The sequence below is a fragment of the Stegostoma tigrinum genome, chromosome 8, assembly GCF_030684315.1.
Source record: "Stegostoma tigrinum isolate sSteTig4 chromosome 8, sSteTig4.hap1, whole genome shotgun sequence".
In the NCBI taxonomy this organism is placed as follows: Eukaryota; Metazoa; Chordata; class Chondrichthyes; order Orectolobiformes; family Stegostomatidae; genus Stegostoma; species Stegostoma tigrinum.
Window position 1 is genome coordinate 57,738,891 of NC_081361.1, and position 24,034 is coordinate 57,762,924.

General features: G+C 38.0%; 1 protein-coding gene across 8 annotated transcripts in view; it reads left to right on the plus strand.

The window, feature by feature from the left end:
• Nucleotides 1–2,977: 2,977 nt before the first annotated feature.
• Nucleotides 2,978–24,034, plus strand: part of nfia (nuclear factor I/A) — a 738,669-nt gene continuing 717,612 nt past the window's right edge. For 2 of the 8 annotated variants that reach the window (XM_048539762.2, XM_059647912.1), the window contains exon 1: nt 2,978–3,364. In XM_048539762.2, coding sequence (XP_048395719.1) covers nt 3,269–3,364 — 96 coding nt within the window. In that variant the 5' untranslated portion in view covers nt 2,978–3,268. The remainder of the gene's footprint in view (nt 3,365–24,034) is intronic. The other 6 variants (XM_048539775.2, XM_048539772.2, XM_048539761.2 and 3 more) reach the window with 3 other exon arrangements.

Below are 24,034 nucleotides of genomic sequence, written 5' to 3' on the forward strand. Positions count from 1 at the left end.
GTGTGCTTATTTTTAGTTTGCAGTCTCCTTCCCGATTCCTGATGATTTATAGTTCCATAGACACTAACAGCTGAGCCGTCACCAAACCCAAAATAGCCACTCTACATGTTTGAATCCAGGCAACGAGTAAATTGATGTGCTATTCCGCTATGTATAACATCACAGGCATGTCTGAATTTGACTTCAGCCATTGTCAAACAGATGTATTTTGCAGCATGATGATCAGGAGGGGTAAAGTGGTTGTTTTGCTTCTCTTATCCTGGAACTCTAAAGCAAGTTATTAGCACTCACAGTAGCAATCCACCTGAATCAGGATCTGGCCTAGGAAGAAAAGTGCTGTGAATGATTTAGTAACAAACACAGTGTGTTGTAATTAACTGTTTCAGTAGATTTGTTAGATTTTTAATTCAGAATATACAAAATAATGAAATATCACTACTGTATTAAACATAAAAAAATTTTCATGTGATTAAATTGCTTTTAAAGCATATACTAAACAGCTAACTGTATGATTATAAAAAAAACAGGTTTAGACATTATTGCTTTTTTTCTTAGCTCCTGTGTTGATAGTTGCCCACAGGGTTTGGAATTAAATAATTTTATCCAACGTTTTCTTACTTGCAGCTGAAGCTTTTTTTTCAGAAAAGAATTCTGTTTTTGTAAGCACAATGTGACATTATAGGGGAAAAATGAACAGAAGCTAGTCTTTGTTCCTCAATGAAATCCAGTCACAGAGAAGCTATTGAACTTCCTGTGGACTGGAACCAAACACGCAGGACCTGGTATATAGGGAATGCTCTGTTTCTCCTGCCTTTGGTGAAACTGTAAGAACGGCATCTTTGTGCTGAAGTGAAAATGATGCTGCTCAGTTTTCTCATGAGGTGACTTACAGCACCCCCACTGTTTGGAGAGATAATTTCACTTGTAACGCTAATAACTTTAGTGGGGCGGCTGGCTGAGCTAGTGAGGATACTTCACTGCACATCTTGGCTCAGTTAGAAATCGGAAGCAGATGGTTCTTTCGGCTGGCTTCCCACTCAGGCCTGTTACTGCAAGCCTATGGTTGTTTGCTGGTTGCTGCTGGCAGTTTGTGACTTGAACATGGTAGGACAGCAGTGAAAAATCAAATCTCTTAGCAGACCAGCACACTGTGATGAAATTTGACAGATCTGACATTCTATACCTGATGCATAGTTAGATTATATTAACCTTTGCTTTCTTTCAGCTTTTTCCCCACAAGTTGTTTAAATCATTTATTTTCACCTGTGACATTACATGTAATTTTGAAGGAGACACTAGTCAAATTAACTTACGAACTGTTTCTGCAGGACGATAAATTTCTGTTTGTAGGGGAAACAAGCTACGATGCAAATAAGGATGGTTGTCTCTGTCTTTTGGGCCATTCATTGACATTTTCCTTCATATAAATTGCACAACAAATACATAAAGATTTTCATTTTGACCAATATCAGATTCTTTTGGGAGGGGGGGCGGGGAACAAGATCAGAATGTTTTTTCAACACAATAATATTCAAGATAAATTTTGTAATTATAATTTTAATGTAAAATGGAAGTTAGCATTGTTCTTTTGTATGTTATTAAAATCTCAAAATGTTTATTCATAGTTTATTTGTTTTAATCATTGAATTCTATTGCACCGACTATGCCAGTTAACAATCCATATTAAAGTTACTGAAATAATAATACATTTCCTCTTAATAATTTTCACTGCATGATTGATTCAGAGAGCTGTATGTAGAATTATACTTTTTCATAAATTCATTTTTTCTAGCCTTTTCACAGTAGTGAAGGAATAGTTTACTTTCACTCTGATAGTTCTTTTAAGAACAGGAGCTTAATGAAATCGTACCTTTCAAGGTCTAGTAAAAGCAGTTGTAAATTATTATCAAAAAAATTACAGAATAATAAAACATGTGAGTAGTTGATCCCAATTCATGCCAAAATGTTGAATTGCAGCTGTCATGTTCACTAAATACTGAACTTTCTAATTTACTTAATCAACATTTTAATTCAAATATTTAATTCCTCTAACCATGAGCAAGATTCTGTCTGATTTCTAGTGTGTTGTTTGAGAGAAATAAAAGACTTATCTGCAATTATAACCATAAGGAATTGATTAGACTTGGATAACTTAAAATGGATGTGCATGATTGATTCTCCTGTTTCAAAGACACCAGGATGATATTGATTTTGATGCAACATGCTTTGCTAGTAAAGAAGGGAAAAAATACCGTGGCACACTTTTTGTTTTGTTTGTGTTTAGTTTAGCTCCAAGACAATATCTGCTTTCAATTCCGAAGCCTCCATGCTGTCTTAAAATTATTCCTTCTTTTCATTCTGTCAGTCTTCAAATTTCTCTAAGGGCAAGGAATTTGTAATTAGGGTAAAAAGGGGTTTGATTTTAATAAAACTCGAAGTAACATAAGCCGGTAAGTGTTCTGGGTGACTAAACACAAGGATGCTGCTTGTCATATGGCAATTTTGCTTATGATTGTTGATCAGAATTAAAATATTTTTAAAAACATAATGATTACATGATAATATTGTGTTCATAAGATGGAAATGTACTTTCTTTAAAAAATGTACTTCTTATAATTTAACATGTATTTTCATAATTCTTATTAGCTCTTCTGTTCAAAACAGATTATCTTCTAACTCTGCTGAAAGCATTATCCTACTTTAAAGATAACACAACATTTATATTTTGCTTAATATTAGATGAAAGAAAAGCTGAAACAGGAATAGAAGTTGAAGAAAAAATAGCACATTTTCTTCATGTTTGAGAAAATTAGCTCTTTACGCATGCAATGTAGAAACAGATACTGCATCAGCCTCGAAGTCTGTAAAAACATTGCATGATACTCTAAGCAGTTCCATCTGTCATGCAGAAATTTTCGGCTAATAGCCTGTGGCATTCTCAGTCCATAGTCCACTACCTGTGTTTCTCGTATTAAATCCCCATGTTCACCAAAAGCTCGCAGACTTGAATCATCTCAGTGTTGAAACTCTTATTTTGCCGCTTCACTTTGATGTTCAGCAGTGGGCTCTTTTTTTTAAGCAAAGACAGTACTGAACAGATGACTCCTCAGTTCCTGTTCACCTTGCCACTGGGTCTGTGAGATTGGTTCATTGTCAAGGAGACTTTACCCATGATTCCATATGGTATGGATTGGGCTACAATGTTGCCCAACATGCCATTGCAAATGTTTTCTCAATTAGGTGTCTTATCTCCCGTGAGCTGCATCAGATGAAGGTTGCTGACAGCATAATGGCCGGGAAACCCTCCGACAGCTCCATCAAATGGCAGCTGTGCTATGACATCTCAGCCAGGACATGGTGGATGGTGAGTTGGCAGCAAAAGCTGTTTTTTTTTACTTTCCCTCCCTCTTTGACTGAATGTCCCAGACCTTGCATTCATCAAATTAACATTTGATTTTCACACTATTCAGAGCTGCAATCTCACACTTTCAGTTTCTCCTCTGTGCTTTTTGAACAATGACCACTACACAGTAACCCGCTTATCCTGGAATCATGCAAGAGAGAACAAGTGATTGACAGGACAAAGTGTTAATTTTGTTTTTTTTTAAAGCGTGAAATTAGAAATGTGTTATTTAAAAGTATCTGTTGATCAGGTAGTTTCATGCATGCAAGACAGAATGTGTTTCAGAATTCTTGTGATTAGCTATTTAAGTGGCTGTGAGACTTAAGTTATTTTTATTGGTTTAAAATAACTGCATGAAAATCTGTGTATTTTTTCAACATTTAGAGTTGTTGTCAACTTGAGATTTGAACAACTTAATCATGTTAAAGCTGTTTCTAGCAGTTACTGACTGAATACTGGAGTACTTCCGTATACCACTGATGTAAAGTATTCAGTCATTTCTGTTTGTTTTCATTATAGTGGGGTACTGTGTTATTGTCAGTTATGTCATGTGTTTTTGCGTTCCTTTTCATTATGTAGTTTGTTAGAAACTTTGCCTCTGATTTTAAGTCGCTGAATAGTTCCGGTGTGCAGTGCGGAGAGGTTAACACAATTCACAGTCAGTCGAGCCACACAACCTTTGACTTGCTGAATCAAAAAGGATACACGGAATGCAGAAGGATGCACAATAGTCCATTGTGGCACTAGATACAAATGAGTTCTGTTGCAAGGGACAGAGATGCGAATCACAATTGTGTGCTTCAGCATGTGCGTTAGCTTGCGATTCATTAAAACTGATTATTTGTTTTGGTCATTATTATTCCTGAGGCAAGCACAAATTCTGCCAAAGTGACTGGAGGGGTGGAGGGATGGCAGAAAGAGAAAACGGGGAAAAAGTTTGTTGGGACAATGAGTGTATTATACTTTCTCAACTGGACCGTAAACTTGCTTGTTCTGCATCAATATCAGGATAAAGCCTGGCAAGTGGATTTGTACAGTGCATCTTGTTCTTCTTTCTCTGCTGGCAGACTGAAATTTTGTGACTTCCTTTACATTTTTTTAGATGCAATTTTGGAAATGTGGTGTCTCACGGGGGGAATTAATGTGAAGAGTTTCAAGTCAAGGTATTCATGACCTCTGTCTCAGGATTTGAGTCATATCCATTTGTGTTCTAATCTTTTTTTTTAAATATTGCTTCTACATGCTTGTTCCTGTCAGGTTAGACAGGACCAACACAACTGCCAGAGCCTTACTGGTATAATGAAGCTGAGTGGTAATAATGCAAGTTCTGTTGTGCTATTGTTAGTTAAATTACAATGTGATAACTATAATTATAGCAGAATTTATTTTCAGTAGGAGGTTTGCCCCCTCTCTGACTGCTGCTGTGACAGGAGAGTTTTATTTTTAATGAATTGTAAACATTTCAATGTTGTAAAGGAGGCGTTCTTTTTTCCCCGTCTGCATGTGCTTACCACTTTTTGCCATTAAATTTCAATGGTGCTTTGAACTAAAACTTAACAGAGGAGCAATGCATGTGAAGTTAATGTTCAGCTGCTTAAAGGAAGATGTGCCTGCAGTATTACTTTCTGAACCACTTTCAACAACCTGTTTCTAATTTTGCCATTAAATATAATGCAGTATAAAACTTATAAATGTATTAATTTCCATAAAATGAATGCAGTTTTGGAGTGAACTAATGTTATGCAGTGCCCATATTTATGTCTGTATGACTTGTGAATAATGTATTTCATATGTTAAATGTGGGGAATGATGACTAGTGAATTTTGTTATTGTTTTAAGGACTTAATAAGGTGTGGTATGCAGGCTGTTTTTCGGTCCCTCAGAATTTAAATTACACAGAAAGGATTCTAAACATGCTGTAAAAACAAACCTCTGTTTATACACTTTTTAATATTGTTCTTTTTTGTTGCCAAAGGCAATATGAAACTAAATTTAATAAGCTGTACTCGCTGTTCAAATGACCCATACTCTAGGCAAGAATCTACATACAGCTATGTTTTTCTTACCAACTTTTCTTACGGCTAATGCTCCATGTCAGAAATATGTTTTTTGCTATATTGATGATGCAGAAGCACAACACTTTCAAATGTTTCAGTTGCATTCCCTTTCAGTGTGTGGCTGTGACTTTAAAACACGCATCATTGCTTAAAATTTTGCAAGTTTTTAAAAAGTCAGTCCCTGAGTTAATTTTTGTTTTCATTTATTGTAATGAGGAGATTGTAATTGATATTTTTCTCTCTGTCCCTGCCTGTGTTGTAAAAAATTTCTTGATAATTCTATTAATAATCAAATAACGATACACTCTTTCCCTCTTTAGAATAGGTCTAGTTATTTGCTTCTGGGCAGTTTTTCAATAAGTTAACTATATTGTAATTCCAACGGTCTATTTACTGATGTTCCTCCTGTTAATTCAACTCCACTGCATTGAGATCACTGGTTGGTTGGTTCTGAATGTATGAAATTGACCTGAGATTGACACGCAGATCATTGTCAGGAAAAAGGGAAACTACAGCTTCAATTACATAAACCCACGAAGAATCATTTACATTGTCTTCCAAAATGAAAAATTAAATGATTTTCTTAGATACAATTCCTCGATTATCACAGCCACAGAAAATGCAAAAAGTACCCTATGACTGTATGACTGTGCAACAATGAAAACTAATTGTTTTTACTTAGAAAAGAAATCTGTGCAAGTAACGCATTAATTTACATATTCGAAACTAATAAAAACTCAAAATATAGCTATTATATAGTAAATGAAGCTCTTCCCTTCCATATGTAATTCACTTGATCCTGAGGAGCTGATTGTACTTTCCCATTACATAAAAAAAGTATTGTTCTCTCGTAAGATGTTATTAGAAAGTTCAGCCCGATTCCTGGGAAGCCAGCTCTTCTCAGAATTGTTCTCAGTAAACATGTGGAATGACACAAATTGGTTACAAAACAGACTAGGTAAGTGTGACTCACATTAAGTAATAATAGCTGCTGGTGTTTCCACACATAAATGCAATAACCAGATAGATACATATATAACATGCAACAAATTAGCACCATTATGTGAAAGACAATTATCATTTAATAGTTAACAGTGTTGTCATATCAGAAATCTAAACACGACTGCAATTCAAATAAAAGCAATATATATTTGCCTAACTATCTAATAAGGGCATTTCCAGCCTGGATATTCAGACTCCAGCTGGAGTATTCACTGTCATTTTACTCATCTCAATTGTGTGTGTGTGTTTTTTCCCCTTAATGCAAAATATATTCAGCGTGATTTGATGATTTTTTAAAAAAAATCCAAGCCTTTTCAACTTGACACATAGCAGAGTTTGTCTGTTTGTACTGCGATCGTCATCTCCTAGGTACTCGGTGACCTCACCTTACGTTGATTCTGCTTAGATTTCCGCTAGAAACACCATTCAAAGTGTAGGAAAGAACATGGATATCCCACAGCGCTGCCAAAAAAAAGATTTCAAATGTAAATGTTTTGCTTTGTCTACTACTTATGCGTGGATACAGAAAGAATTTTTCATGATCATTTCCGCGGTGACGTTTGATGTGTGTGCGGCCACATTTAAAATATGTTTTACCGTGTGATGTGTAAGACATGTTTTGTACAGAAATGACAGCTGGAAATAGATTCACGGATAGATATGTTAATTGTCATTCTCTTACATTTTACAATTTGTTTTAGAATTTAAATGGCCCAGAACATTTCATTCAATCATTGTCTATCCTTATAAAGCTTTATTACCATGAATATAAACATTCCATTCTTATTATGTTGCCATTCATTTCCGAATAAGGTCCAGAAATGACAATAGAAAAGGTCTTGTGAACGATGGAAGTTACTAGAAATTGACAGCAAGTCGCAACCTACTGTCAAATTGAGGGAAGAATTCTGTAAAAATTGTTATTTAAATGCAGCTCCCTATAATCTCCATTATTCGGTTTTCCATGCTATGGCAGGTGAAAGTTTGTTTGGCAGTGACGATGTCGTCGTTGTGAGTTGGTGTCGCTTTTTGACATGATATTGCAATACTTGGGAGCTTCTGTATGGGGCAAACGTTTGTTTCATACAACTGAAACTTTCTTCTGTGTAATTCTAAGCTTGCTGGCTGGAAATTTTGAGTCTTGTGTTCAGCGCCGTCTTGAATTAACCGTAACTTATGCAACAGCTCCGAGTAAAACCTGCACCAACAATGGTAGGAGCTTGATGGTACAGATATCTTTGTCTCATCCTAAAATCACCAGAATATGGACAATTCCGATGCTAGACGAACAAAAGCTCTCAGTGAAGTTTTCCAGCGTCCTGTCCCGTACTTTCTTACCAAAGATAAGCTGCCTTCAATTGGAGAATTGCAGTCAATAACCCAAATAAACAGTTCAGTTTTAATCATCTTCGTATTTTTCCCCAAAAAACGTGTAGAATATGTTAGTGAACAGTGTAAGTTGTGTTTATGAAAATCTGGCTGCATTAATTTGTTACCGACTGATAGCAACAAATAGCAATCCCTGTTGTCACGCTGTGCAGGATGTTCTAGTTAAGTGGTTGAAGACTCTGACAGTCGCAGTTTCGAGAAATCTAACAAGATTTTTTTCTACTCCCCCCAATTTAAGGTTTACACACTTTTTCTATTTTGTTAATGAAGAACTGACTGATGTGGGTTACCAAGAGTAAGAATGTTGGCTTTACATTACACCCAGTTGATTCTGTACACAGTTGTAAACAATCTTAGAGTAGCAATGTGGGCAAAGTTTCCTCCCGTACATTTAAATCCTACAGAAAGTAGGCACAACAGATAAAGAACATCTTATTGATGTTCTGTATGGCTTAATTTAGAGACAACATTGGTTCCTTGGATAGTTTCACTTTGTTTTTGAAAAAGACACATTTATCAAAGCTAATTTCCATTGCAATGAGCTCATCACATCACATTGGAGGTAAATATTACTTTAAAATCAGAAGTTCATTCAATTTGAATGAAGAGCTCCATTGTGATGCTGACAGTTCACTGACATCTGAACATTTTGGGGCTCTGTTCCTTACTAGACAGAGTTCCTCTGTGTTTAACATTTGCTTAACTCTCTTTTTCTATGGTTTGCCTACTCTATATTTTTATCACATTGTTTTCCTGTGCAGTTTCATTTCTTGTTCAATTTAACATTCACACAAGTTGTTTTAAGTTTCCAGTCTTCTAGATTGCAGGACAGTTAAAGTTTATGGTGGCATTCTCCTGCCTGCTCAGATGCCTTCAGTCCTAATTCAGGTTCATTTACATCTGATATTTCCCATTCTTTCAGTCTGCATCTTGGTTTCTTTTTGTTTTGTCTACTCCATCTTTTCCACTTTCAAACTCTTCTGTTTCTACATATCTTTCTGTTCGTCCTTGAATATGTTTACACTCTGCTTGTAAATTACATTTTATAGACAAGTCCAGACCTACAGCCTGACAACAGGAAACTTTGCTCTGGGCTAGGGTTGAATCCTGAATCCATGCTTATGCTTACACTGTTGCCAAGAATTTCCTTTGGTATTCTTGCAATCAGCCAGTGTAATTTTGGTGATTGATTAGAAAAAGATCTGTTTAAACTTCTACCGGGGTTTTCAGCCAATCCTTTGCTGATGTTACAGTGACTGATCAGGTCCCCATAATTCAATATCAGCACAAAACAAAATATCACTGTCAATATACCTAAAGTTTCTTCCCCTCAGTCTGCTGATTCTAACTTACATTATATTGACTTTTTCTCCCTCTGTTTCTGTCTGATCTTATTTTACCATTTCACTTAAGTACTAATATTAATTTTCCTCATAAACTCTTTTTGTTTCTCCATGTCCCTCACATTGTATGGTTTATTGGTCCTCTTCAGTGCGGAGCTTGGTGCTACAGTAATGCCGTGGTTGTCTTATCCATTTAAGAAATACAAGTTGTCATGACATTGCCAGCTGCTGTGCCAGGCGAGAGCTTACTCCAGATTTGAGGTTAATCAACTGCAAATTCCATTAGCTTCATACAGAGCAAAAACTACCAAGCAGACGGATCCACATGTGAGCCAGCAGTCAGGTGCAATGGAACAGAGCTGTCCGTCAGGTGTGTACTGCCTTCACTGGAGCGCACACCAGGCAGCGTGATTTGGAGGATAAGCAGAACTGCATTGTGCTTGCGTTAGATAAATGTATGCATACATACACAAATACCTGCATAGTCATATTGATGTATCTACCAGTTACAACACCCACAAGTGTTTATCATTTGTGTGCTCATTTATGTGGCTTCTTGACCCAGTTAAAATTATGACAACAGGAATTGCATTTTATCTTATGTCTGGAAATCCATTTTCAGAGAGCAAGAATTCTGCATGTAGGTAATATTTTTGGAATTGCCAGTTTTCTCCAACATGGGCCTTCACAGTATAATATTTTTACAGTGCTAAATGATTGAAAGTACTGGGATTAAATTCCATGGACTTTGCACCTATGATATAGGAGCTGTCACAATATTTACCTGAATGAGATAGCAAAAACTCTTGACTGTAAAAGCCTCATGCATGTGCAGTTATCCAATGAGCGTTCAACTCATTTTCCTCATCCGAAATGTAATCTTTGTATTCTAACCCGACAAATTTTCTTTTACAGCAGGTTATATTTATGAAAAGGTAATGCCACAGGAATATAAAGGAACAAATGTTGCTGGCTGTTTCCTGAACTATCTGCCATCCAGAAATGGGATATATGTTGTTTTAGTCTTTTCATCTTTATTTCTGTCTGTGTTAATTTTCCTAAGTTTCTCATTTTTTTGTCATTGGCATAAATATACAACCTATTACTTATTTACTGAAACCTTAAATATTTGATATTTAGTTTTACCTTTCTCGGCTGACGCATTGCTCAAATAAACATTGACAGCTCTTGATAAATGTAATTTTTCTGATCATGGAACATATTAAACAGCAGCAGAATTCTAGTATTCCCATGTGCTATAAGTCACCAAATATGTTCATTGCCCTTCAGTTTAAAATGAAGCTGCAATTATCTTTTCATACTATTGAGCAATTAATTTGAAACCATCCTCATTGTTAATCAATACTAATAAATGGCATATTGTTGTCTGATAAATTTAACAAACTCTTCATCTGAAAATTTTTAATTACCAGTCTACAAAAACATTTTTCTCACAACTTGTCTTTTTATACAGTCCAAAGTTTTATTTATAGATTACATGGGTGATTTAACTCAAGGATATTTGCCATAAGCAGTAAATCTGGCAAGAGCTGCAGTCCATTTTTTCTGACTATATAGATTTTGAGGCTGAATTGAATATAAGCTGATTATTTATTTTTTCATTGATCTTATTTCAGCTTTGTTCTTGTGTGATAACAGGAAACTAAATAAGATATAAATTAACTATTTTTGTTATTAAAACAAACACTTTTCATAAGTCTGAGAGAAAAACAAAAGCTGCTGAAAAAATCTCAGCGAGTCTGGCAACATCTGTGGAGAGAAAGCAGAGTTAATGTTGTGGGTTCGGTGATCCTTCTTCAGAACTTTCAAAGGTCTTTTGATTTTTATATCTTGTAGATTTTTGCACTTGAAGCAAAATAAATACCTTACTTAAATAACTTAATTCACTACAATATGTTGCCATTTAACTTTACATCTACTCAGTGAAGTGCGTTATAGATTAACCTTTTATAGGATATGAGTTTGAAACAATTTTGGAGAATACTGAATTTGACTAATGTTTTTTCATATTTTGATACTATATTTGAGGATAGTGCCATTGATTTAATAAACCTATAAAAACACCTTATAAAATCTAAAGGAGTTGGAGTGTACAAACATAAAGGTGAATGTTCCTGACTGTAACCCAACAGAACCCATATTTGGTGGGGAAATAAAACTGCTTGTAGTTGCTTCACTGGTACTATAGCACTGTTCCCCCAAACCTATCAACTTTCCAACCAGAACAGCTCTGAGCAAGGCCCATTTCAAATTTGAATTAGGAAGCCTACAACATACATTGGACCCTGGTGTCACTTTTAACTGACCTAGGTGAAACCTATCATACGCCCATTCCAATTGTTCTGCTGAAAAGGATCTCAAAAGGTGAGTAACACTTAGTTTTCTGGGTCAGCCTGGTTCACGGAAATTACCTTGTAAAATTGTTGAAAATACTTTGTCCAATCAAAAACATCCCTAGGATCATTTTGTAAGCAATAATTCCTCATCAAGTTAAAATGTAGAATAATTGATAACTAGCAATTGCTCACAAAGCAATTTAATCAAATGTAAAAGTGAATGGTTTATGATCAGAAGAGAAACAAGGAATTAAATGCATTTTGAAAATTCACAGTCAGATATTTGTTATATATTTGTTTGTAACAGACACAGTGAATGAAGAGTTTGTGTCATGTGAATGAAAGATAAACTAACTGACTGTAACTGAAAAATATATGATGCTAAATCACAGATGTTACTGTACTCATTTTTGGCTTTGGGGGGCTGGGGGCGTGGAATAAATTACCAGTTAAGTTATCTAACACAGAATGCATTATACAAATATATCCTTGTTCAAAACAGTCGGTAGGAACTGTCATTTAACAAACTTACACCCTCCTCATTAAATCTACAGCCATGGCTACAAAACCATAACTCTTGTCATTTTTTTATGCTTCCGTGTCAACTTTTTTCCACTGTAAATCCCTTATGGCCATATTTATAATGGGAGACACACATATAAATTTGTCATGTTAATTGCAGTTGTTCTCTACAACAGTAATCTCATCAAACAGTTTCAACATGATTCATCTAATTGTTCAGCTACTTTTCAAACAAATTAAATATTAAATACTTCATCTAGTGTCACTTTTTAGTACAACTATAGTTCCTGTAAGTAGTTCTGTTGTTGCAGACTGCTGAAGTAAAATCAGGCCTTTGAATGTTAAATTGTAGACAGTTTGCATTAGTGGGACGAATGAAGCAATTGTTTGTTGGTTATGAATGTGGGCCCCATGCTGTGATGAGGATGGGTCAGAGGTTGGAGAACATGAAGGAACCTTTTTCTTGGCACAGTTGCCTTGGTATAGCAGAGCTTGGCAGCCAATTTTCTTTTGCTTTAACTACTAGCTGAAGCATCTGTTACTGTGGAACTGTCTGGTACAGACCACAAGTGTCACTCAGCGGCCAGTGTCTCTGCGTGAGGCCCTTTGTTGTGTGACAAAGAAAGATGGGTTACACATAATGCCATCTCTAATCATAAGAAGGACTCTTGAGCTGCACGGGTACAGTGTTATTGCTAAATTATGCAGTAGTCATTGAATCTGGATTCTCTGTTCACTTGGACAAGGAATGCCAGCATTTGCTGGATATACTGGCTAATGAAAGCTATGTAGTATATTTAACTACTTGATTACTGAATTCCACTTGCTGTTTCTTCTTCAGTTTGTTAACCTTATAATCTTGATTAATTATGTCAAATGCACAGTTGATGCAGAATAAATCTATTTCTGCTTAGTCAAAACAATGTTCCTGACCTCTAACCTCAGAAGGTCACCCACACTACATACATGGTCTAACAATCCCCACATCTGCTAGCCTTTTGGTTTCTTTGAGTGAGTTTGCCAATTAAGGATCAGTTGATCCAAAATCAGGACTGGTTCAATTCTGTGATCAATTGCCATGAATTGAAACTGCACAGCCAGTAAAATATTATCATTCCATCAGTTTGCAGACATGAGAGAAATGAGATTTCGACAAAATGAGTTTAATTTTAGCTCCCTTTGATCAAGAGAAATGAAATGGTTGCAGAATTAACTTTACTGCCATTTTTCCCAGGGTCTTAACGTTTTTATGGCTTATATAGGACTCTGGTGTCAATATAGTGACTTGTGTAGCAGAATATCCTTCAGGATTGTCCATTCAACAAAATCTAATAATACAGCAAGGAATGCTCCAAAAGGGAAAGTTTGAAATTAGTTTGTGAAGCTAGGAGACACAGGAATGTTCCTGTAGGCTCTGTCCAAGATACTATGGACTGATACCACCTCAACATGATCACAAACCTCTTTATCTGCCTTTGACAACTGGATGGGGTTCCAGTCCCTGTGATATTACATTATCTTGGTTCTCACAGGCCACTTCACCTGTCTTCAGAATATAGACTGAGTGCCCTCAAGCACCATTGGGCAGCTGATCGCTGTACTCTGCTGGCTCACCTCCATCATAAAAATCAATCCAAGCCATTCACAGTGCATTAAAATCTTATATTTCTAGGCATATTCTTTATAAAAAAAAACTGCACTTCTTATCATATTTTGTTACACTCTATGTCAACACCTTTCAATTATAAATATTCATCATGGGAAGCACATACACACATTTGTCACTCTAGTTACACCTTCCCACCAGTGGTGGGGCTGTAGTCTGTCAGCTTTGCACCTCTCAAGATTCTGTATTGCAGGGATGCTATTTTTCAGTCAATTTTGTTTCTGCGCTTGTCAAATTAAGTTTTTCTGGCTAACGATAAATAATAATGAATCAATATATTCTATAAAAATAAGAACTGAATGTTTGACTATAAAACAGAGTTGGAATTCTATTTATCCAACCTAGTGCAATAATCAGAGACAACACGGTGTAGAGCTGGATGAACACAGCAGGCCAAGCAACATTTTTGATGAAGGGTCTAGGCCTGAAACGTCAGCCTTCCTGCTCCTCCGATGCTGCTTGGCCTGCTGTGTTCATCCAGCTCCACACCATGTTATCTCAGATTCTCCAGCATCGGCAGTTCCTACTACCTCTAGTGCAATAATCACCTTGGTTAGAAACAAAAAAAAACTGTAGATGCTGGAATCCAAGGTAGACAAACAGGAGACTGGAAGAATGCAGCAGGTCAGGCAGCATCTGGAGAAAAATAGCAGTCAACATTTCAGGTATTACCCTTCCTCAGGACTGGTAATACCCAAAACTTTGAATACTCCTTTCCTCCAGATGCTGCCTGGCCTGCTGTGTTCTTCCAGCCTCTTGTTTGTCTAACCTGCAATAATAAACTGCTTTGTAATATTGCTTCGATGAAACAGGAGATAAATAGAACATCATAATTATGATACACAATGGAATATCATAGTAAGAATATATACTGTGCAATTGTCTCATAGTTACAGCACATACTGGTATTTTATAATTGGCATGCATACTGTCATGCCAAGAGTCTATTGTGACCCTCGCAGTAAGGAATATTGTCCTATCCTAAGTCAAGATGAATGTATCTCAAATGAATGGTTTTTTCCAAATGTCACAAAATATGGTACCAGGGAGGATGAAAATATTCTGATCTCAATTTTGTCAGGGTATCTTGGGATGTGATTTGTACTTTAATTTTAGGGAAAGTGATTTTGGTTGCTTTTCAAGAAAATAAATGAGATGCAAGTTATTTTAGTGACAGAGTTTGTAGTGTTTTGCTATGACAATGACCCTTCATGTAGAAACTGCATGCAACAAGGTAAGGACATAGTGTGCCCATTCACAGTGCCATTTTATAATATTTAAACATTATTGAAAGCCATCAAAAGAAGGGAGAAAAAAAAGATCAGGAACAACTGTAAGTAAAAATTAGCATAGAAGTAAAGAAAAAAATAAAATTACCACAATAACTGGGTTAAAAACCTGGGCTGAAATAGATTTAGTAATTTGTATAGTATTCAACAAATACATTTGTTAATGTATATTCCTGTTGTATTAACACAAGTAGTAAATGGATTTTCCATATTAATACCTAAGTTGGACAGGAATACTAATATCAGTAATTGTTTCTGTTAATAAGTTGAAGTTGAAATTACTTGCTAATTCTTGGGATATGCAAAATCCTGAAGATTGAAACTAGATTTATTAACATTTAAAACCTTCCATTTTACAATAAATTATGTTGTTTATTTTAGAAAATCATCACTAATAGCATTTTACCAAAAAAACAATTCAGAGACTCATATGAAAGAACCAGCAAAATGGAGCATGTCAAACCATTCCCATTAATACTCACAAAGTTTTGGATTCTAAATACTTTAGCTTTTTGATAATGGTAGGTTTCCACATTATGTATTTGATGCTAAAATCATTACTAAAATTAATACAGCCATAGTTTTAACTGGAAACATATTTTTGAGAATGAGGACATATGCGTTCTTCACTGCAAGCAAATTATGCACATTTGCATGGAGCTTTATTTACAAATGTGTGTCTGGAAATAAAATTAAATGAAGTTATCTTTTTAGAAAAGTTGCATTATATTTGGCATCCCAAGCTTTGCAAGAATGAATGGAAATGGTTTGACATACTTGTGCTGTTTCTTTCAACATGAAATTTTCCTAATATTTACTTCCCTTGTAAATTTGGATTTTATTAAATTTTATTGTGCAAATAAAGGCATTATGGTGGGAATAATAAACTTTCCTGACATTTTTACTGCTGAATAATTAACAGTTTGAGAAATGTTCAAGGTCAACTTTATTGTAAATAATTGTTGTGGGCTGTGCATTGAGGTTTCCACCAACCAAAATTGGCCTATTGAACATTAGCAGCAGTCAGCCAATTTAAATAACAATACAAAATTATATCAATTAGATATGCAGTGAGCTTTTACTTAATACAGTAAAAGGGCATTACGAATAAAAAAATTGTATATTGTGCTCAGAAATGAAAACTTGTTGATCTCATTAGTAGAACTATCACTTTATTAATTACCAACATCATTAGAAATGGCTGCACATATGATCATTCCTTACAGTGATAATGGGAACTGCAGATGCTGGAGAATCCAAGATAATAAAATATGAGGCTGGATGAACACAGCAGGCCCAGCAGCATCTCAGGAGCACAAAAGCTGACGTCATCTCTGATGAAGGGTCTAGGCCCGAAACGTCAGCTTTTGTGCTCCTGAGATGCTGCTGGGCCTGCTGTGTTCATCCAGCCTCACATTTTATGATCATTCCTTTCAACCCACTTATACTCAACAACAGCTCAACTAGGCTAAGAGTCAACATGAGATGAAACAAAATAATCCCGAGAACAATGCTGTGATGCCCCTGAGGTTGTTGCATAACAAAATCATTGAAAGCACCCATCACTATCACAACAACAACTGGAATCTATTCTTGACATCTTGCAGCAGGTTAACCATGCGTACAGCATGCTCCGACTTAGCAATTTTTTATCTGCATATCGATGGGAATCATGGACTCCTCCAATTTACCACTATTTGAAACATATTGGCTGCATCTTACCATATTTTGGGAAAGTGTCAGTTTCATTGAGTTCCATGAAGGGTTTCTCTCCATGAGGCCTAGCACAATTTCTTGCACTATTTTGCCAAACTGTGCTTGTTGCCTAGCTACTACACCCCTAAGGTGAATATTTTGCCTGATGCTAGCCGGATTTTAACACTCACCACAGGTGGAAGAACTTACCACAGTCTAGATATCATTGAACAGACTCAGCATCTCTGTTACTGGCACCATCTTTAAAGGCTATTGCACACGGAGACAAGAATTACCTGCCCAAGGTTGCCCTGCTTGGTTCCTGTCGTCTTCCCTGAGCATGGCAGACAAAAGAAAATTAGCACCTGCTTTGAGGACAAACGCAAGGAAATTGTGGTGGATGAAGTGATGTCAGGGAGGGATTTGCTCTACCCGAGGACTGCCAGCATGATGTACAGTTGCCACCTGGGTCAGTGCAATCCTGGCCATCTGGAGGAATGCTGAACACAGTACAAAGAAAGCCAATGATCTTCTCCATTCTGCCAGTATAAGTGTGAACATTGTCTCTCTGATACTTTCCATTTATTCTATGTCTGCTACTGTCCACCTGCAACCAAGGCTCATCACTACCCCTCTTAGTGTTGCGTGCAGCATCTTCCCTCACACATTCATCCACCCAACTCCCCTGCACTACTAACACTGCATGGCCTCTGCGCTGCTTACTCATTTTCCATTGGAACATCTCAGCACCTTTCCTCACCTGCTCAACAGTAACAGATGTGCCAGTCATCTGGCTGTGTCCAAGCCCCTGGTATGGTATCAGAGCTTGCTCTTGAGCTACTGTGTAGTGGTTCCTGTCTGAAGAGTATCTCCCTTGCACTTAACTGAAAACTGCTGAAAATTGGCTTCCTGATTTTGTGTCTGCACTAAACACCAAGGCAGTGCAGAATAACAGTGTGCCTTGTAGCTCATTACCTGCCTCAAAAAGGCAAGGCCTGGCTACCACAGCCTAGTAGTGTGAGGATCCAGGCAGGCTCAAAGTGAATGAGCACTGAGGGAGTAAACCAGAAGCCCTGAGATGTTACTTGGCCCAAGCCATGTGCTATGTGCCAAGCCCTGCCAGACAGCAGTATTGTGATGGTGCGTACTGGTGCACCCTGAAGTCCAGAATTGCTATGTAGGGAGCATACTGTAAGTAGATTGGAGGTGTGTCATTATGATGCACATGGGCTAGCACATGCCAGCTGTCAATATCTTAGAGTGGTGGCACTTGTGACTGATGCCCATGAAGGTTACCCTGAGATGTGAGGCAGATGTTCGGCCACCAAGATGGAGGGCTGGAGGAGCAAGCAGCAAGCTGAAGTCACCAGGTACCCACTCTGACATTCATGTCAGTAAATGTCATAATCTAGTTTCCTCTTGGTCGCTGATTGGATAGGAATCTGCTTGTTAATGAGGTGAGTCTTGCAGTTAATGAGGCTGGCAACAAGAAATAATACCCTCAATAAGCATCTTGCTACTGCTTAGAGAAAATCCCATCTGAACACCCAGAGGTTGAGTTGTCAAGAAAGGCTTCACCTGAATTCTCAATCAATCCTCCCAGAAATCTCACCATAGTCCACACTGTACATGTCTCTATAAGATCCTGCCCATAGAGACTATACCCATTGACTGCTAAGGAATTCCGTGTTCTCAAATCTACTTATTTTGAAGACTGGACATCTGAGGTCTTTGTCCCCACAGCTGCAGGTAGCTTCTTCCCCTGAAACCCAGTCCCTTTTGTCCACATCTCAGACAAGCAGTGTGTAGCCAATATCTCCTTTGTACCCAATGTTGTTCTACACTTGGAATCTTCCTGTTAGGTACCATCAGGTCTGTCCCTGCTTGATCCTTAGCTGCTTCATAGTTACTTTGCACTGATGCTTTGAGCTTTGTTCAAAACAGACCTATCCAAAGCAATCCCTCCTTTAGTCATTCAATATCTTTCTTACCCAATTACTTTCTTTCTCTCTCTAGCAGATCATTTTCTGAATTTCAGGTCCAAGGTTGCAATGATAAAGAAAATACAGTAAAATTACCAAAATGAAACATACTTACAACGAGTACTTTCATTTCTATGCTTGGGTTTTTTTTACTGTTTTTGCCCTTTGACTATCTCAGCAGCCACAGACAATTTCACCCCTATCTCCCACAGCCCATAATTCCTACCTGCCAATGGACCACCAGCAATGAACAGAACTCTTTACAACAATCCTGCATGTTAAATAGCCTCGTCTGGAAATTTCTAAAAGCAAAAGGCATAATTATTTACCAAAAGATCTCACCTTCCAATCTTACTGGCCATGCTTTCCTGCGTGGATTGTGTATTTTCTTCTTTGGTCTCCAGTTTACATGTCTTTCTCTCTCTGGCTGTCTCTCACTTTAAATCCATCTGTTCCATTAACATGTACTGCTGGCTTGTGTCTCTGGCTCTGTCCCTGCACTCTTCTGGCTTTGGTCTCCATAGCTGCTTGGTGAGACAAATGCTGCCCAACATTCACAGAGGCCCAATGAACCACCACATAAGTATCAGACTCCAGACCTTGATCAATTCAGCTAACAAGAACAAATAGGTCGTTTTAAATGCGAGAACGCAAGTTGTGACTTTTAAACTCAACCTGTGTAAATATCCATTATACAGTGAGAAGTAGAAAATTTATTTAGGTGAGGTGAATTTAGTCACTTGAAATAACAATAATTTAAATGTGACTGTTGTAGGAAAATTTTGATAACACGATGAAATGTTTAAATATTTAAGAGATAGCCATGTAACTCAGCTGCTTTCATCTGCAGATAATAAAATGTGAGGCTGGATGAACACAGCAGGCCAAGCAGCATCTCAGGAGCACAAAAGCTGACGTTTCGGGCCTAGACCCTTCATCAGATGAAGGGTCTAGGCCCGAAACGTCAGCTTTTGTGCTCCTGAGATGCTGCTTGGCCTGCTGTGTTCATCCAGCCTCACATTTTATTATCTTGGAATCTCCAGCATCTGCAGTTCCCATTATCTCTGCTTTCATCTGCATATTGGTCCTCAATAAATACACGTAAGCATATGTACACACAGTAGTTGTATAGTTGTGCAATATATTTTAATATTAAGAGAGGCATGTTATAACCCAATACAGCCTGCATTTTTATATACGATACTCAGGAGTATTATTCCACAGTATAATTATATTCTGTAAACAATGTTATATTTGAGCCCAGTAAAGACATATTTATTTCACTTATTCATGGGATATGTTTATTTATTGTTCATCCTTAATTGTCCTTCAGAAGATGGTAGTGAGCCATGTGGTAAGTTTAGGAAGGGAAGTCAAGGGTTTTGACCCAGTAACAGTGGGAGAAATGGTTCAAAGTCAAAATAGTTTGTAGCTTATAGAAGATTTTGGAATAATGACATCTTCTGCCCTTGTCCTTTTGTTGATAGAGGTCATGGTTTTACAAGATGCTGTCAAGGAAACTTCGGTGAGTTGTTGCAATGCAAAGCACACTTGTGTGACAGTAAGCCAGTGATAGAAAGAGTCCATTTTTAAGGTGGTGGAATGGTGCCAGTCAAGAAGGCTGCTTTGCCCTGGATTGTGTCGAGGTTCATGTGTCTTGTTGGAGTCCAGCTCATCCATACAATTGGACAGTATTCCATCATACTCCAGACCTGTGCATTACAACTGGTGGGCAAGCTTTGCTAAGTGGAGATGTAAGTTACTCATCACTGAACTTTCAGAATTTGACATGTCCTGGCAGGCACAGTACACACAATCATTACACTGAAGTTGTTATTTTCAAACTTATTGCCCAATAAAGATGAATATGCCATACTTTTACCATTTACTTCCTTGGTTTCTGATAATAGTTGCTCGCAATGGGCTCTGACGCTGGAGGACCTGAAAGAAAACAGAGACAAAGAGGGAGGACAACAAAGATTCATTAGACAAGACACAATCAGAGTAAACAGAAACAAGCAAAAATTCATATGTCAGCTATTTGCAATGGGACCTCATTCCGAAGAGGACAAGTTAAAAGTCAATAAACATGGAGCTGGACAAGCATAGCAGGTCAGACAGCATGAGAGGAACAGGAAAGTCCAAAACCCTTTATCAGGACTGGGAGGAGGAGCCTGGAAATAAATAGAGGAAGGGCAATGGGGTTGGGAAAGGCAGGCGGTGATAGGTGGATGCAGTTAAGCGGTTATGGTAATTTGTCAGTGGGAAGGGTGGACCAAATGGATGATTAGGAAGATGGACAGGTTAGGAGAGATCAGGGAGGCCGGGCATGGGATAAGGCTGGGATGGAGGGATTTTGAAGCTGGTGAAGTCAGTACACAGGCACTTGAGCTGTAAGCTCACAAGGCGAAATATCAGGTGTTTCTCCAGTACAACAAGTGCTGGCCTTAGTAACAATCTGCCAAGAATAAATGCAATCAGATCAAGGATCTACAAATGCTGATGCTCCATTGTTCTATGTGTAGTTCCCCAAGAGAGTGAAGAATTAGTGAATGTATTGCAGAGAGAGGATGGTGAGAACACTGGAGACAAAAAATACAACCAAAAAATCTCTACCAACATGTAACTAGTAAATGGATAACACTGGAGTGGGTCATTAGGTGATGTATCCTCAGAGGACAGTCTGAAGCTAAAATAGTTGATAGCTACTTTATATCGACATTTACGTGAGAAGAATAATCATACAAATAGTTGAAAGAAGCAGAGATAGTTGAAGTATGGGATGGATTGAAAATTGGTAGGTGCAACAGATTAGAAAGTCTGGCTTTGAGTGTTCCGGCCATCTCATATGGATATCTTTCATCCCAAGTTGTGAAAGGAATGGGTTGGAGATAGCAGGAAGGCTTGCCATAATCTTTTGAACTCCCCTAGGTGTGGGGATTGTCTCAGGATTTTGGAGAATGAGAAATGTGACATCCTGATTCACAAAAGAGTTTCTCAACAGTGCTATGCATTAGAGACTGATTCAATTTTTATATTTGTCCATGGAATATGGCCATCGCAGGCTCAGCCAGCATTTATTACAACCCTATCCTCTAATTACCCTGGAGTGGGTAGTAATGAACTGCCTTCTTAAATTGTTGCTGTTCTTTCAGCATGAAGGACACCCACAGCTCTGTTGGGAACAGAGCTCTATGATTTTGACCCAGTGTCAGTGAAGGAAAGTTGATATAGTTCCAAGTCAGGATAATCTGTGATTTGGAGGTGAAACGGCAGATAGTGGTATTCTGATGCATCTGCTGACCCCTCATCCTTCGAAACGATAAAGATCTCGGGTCCAGTAGGCCCTTTCTAATGAGCCATGGTGAATAACTGTAGTACATCTTATACTTGGTAAACACTGCTGCCACTGTGCATCACTGGTGAATGGAATGAATTTTGTAGGTGGTGGACAGGGTACCAATCAAGTGGGTGGGGTAGTGTTGACCTTTTTCAGTGTTATTGGAGTTTCACTCAACTAGCTAATTGGACAGTATATTACCACATTATTGACTTGCGCCTTGTAGTTGGTGGACAGAGTTCAGGGAGAAAAATGGTGAGTTACTTGCTGCAGTTTTCCTCATCTCTTGAACTCATACATCCAGCCCAGTTCATAGAATCATACAGCACAGATACAGATCCTTCAGTCCAAACAGTCCGTGCTGACCACATTCCCAGAATAAACTAGTCTCACCAGCCTGCTTCTGGCCCATATCCTCCCAAACCTTTACTATTCATGTGCTTATCCACATGTCTTTTAAACATTGTAATTGTACCTACATTCACCACTTCCTCTGGAAGTTCATTCCACACACAAACAACTGCCTATGTAAAATATTTGCCCCTCCTGTCTCTCTCCTCTCATCTTAAAATGTACCCCTCGTCTTGAAGATCCCAAGCTAGGGAGAAGACAACTTTAATAAGCTTTTATAAGATCAACCGTCAACCCACACTCCAGTGGAAGAAAGTCCAGCCTATCCAATCTTTCTTTATAAGTCTTTCTTTATAACTCAAACCTTCCATACCCGGCAACATCCTGCTAAATCTCTTCTGAACCCTCTCCAGCCTAATAATATCCTTCTTATAACTGGGCACTAGAACTGGGAGGAAAAGTCAGGGAACTATAAACCCATGAATCTGACATCAGTAGTGGGCAAGTTGCTGGAGGAATCCTGACAGACAGGCTTTACATGTATTTGGAACAGCAAGGATTGATTAGGGATAGTCAACATGGCTTTGTGTGTGGGAAATCATGTCTCACTGATTGGACTGAGTTTTTTGAAGAAGTAACAAAGAGGATTAATGAGGGCAGAGCAGCGGACACGTTCTATAATGAATTCAGTATGGCATTCAACAAGGTTTCTAATGGTAGACTGGTTAGTGAGGTTAGATCACATGGAATGCAGGGACAACTGGCCATATGGATACAGAACTGGCTCGAAGATAGAAGACAGAAGGTGGTGGTGAAGGGCTGCTTTTCAGACTGGACTAGCAGTGTGCCACAAGGATCAGTGCTGGGTCCACTGCTTTTTGTCATTTATGTAAGTGATTTGAATGTGAACATTGGAGATATGGTTAATACATTTGCAGATGACACCAAAATTGGAGATGTAGTGGACAGTAAAGAAGGTTACCTCAGAGTACGACTGGATCTTGATCAGATGGGACAATGGGCCAAGGAGTGACAGATGGAGTTTAGTTTAGATAAATTTGGGTGCTGCATTTTGGAAAGGCAAATCAGTGCAGGATTTACACACTTACAGGTAAGGTCCTGCTGAACAAAGACCGTGCAAGTTTGTAGTTCCTTGAAACTAGAGTCGTATGTTGATGGGATAGTGATCCTTGCCTTTGGTATGCATGCCTTTATTGTATAGTGCATTCAGAATAGGAGTTGGGAGGCCTTGTTGCAGCTGCAGAGGACATTGCTTAGGCCACTTTTGGATTACTATGTGCAATTCTGGTCTCCCTGCCAAGGGAAGGACGTTGTGGAACTTGAAGGGGTTCAGAAAAGATTTACCAGGATGTTGTCAGGGTTGGAGAGTTTGAGCTAAAGGGAGTTAAAGCTAAATAGGCTGGGGCTATCTTTCCTGGAGTGTCAGAGGGTGAGGGGTGATCTTATACAGGTTTATGAAATAATGAGGGGCATGATTAGGATAAATAGGCATGGTCTTTTCTCTGGGTTGGGGGAGTCCAAAGCTAGACAGCATTGGTTTAAGGGGATAAAGATTTAACAGGGACCTCAGAGGCAATCTTTTCACGCAGACAGTGGTGCGTATATGGAATGAGCTGC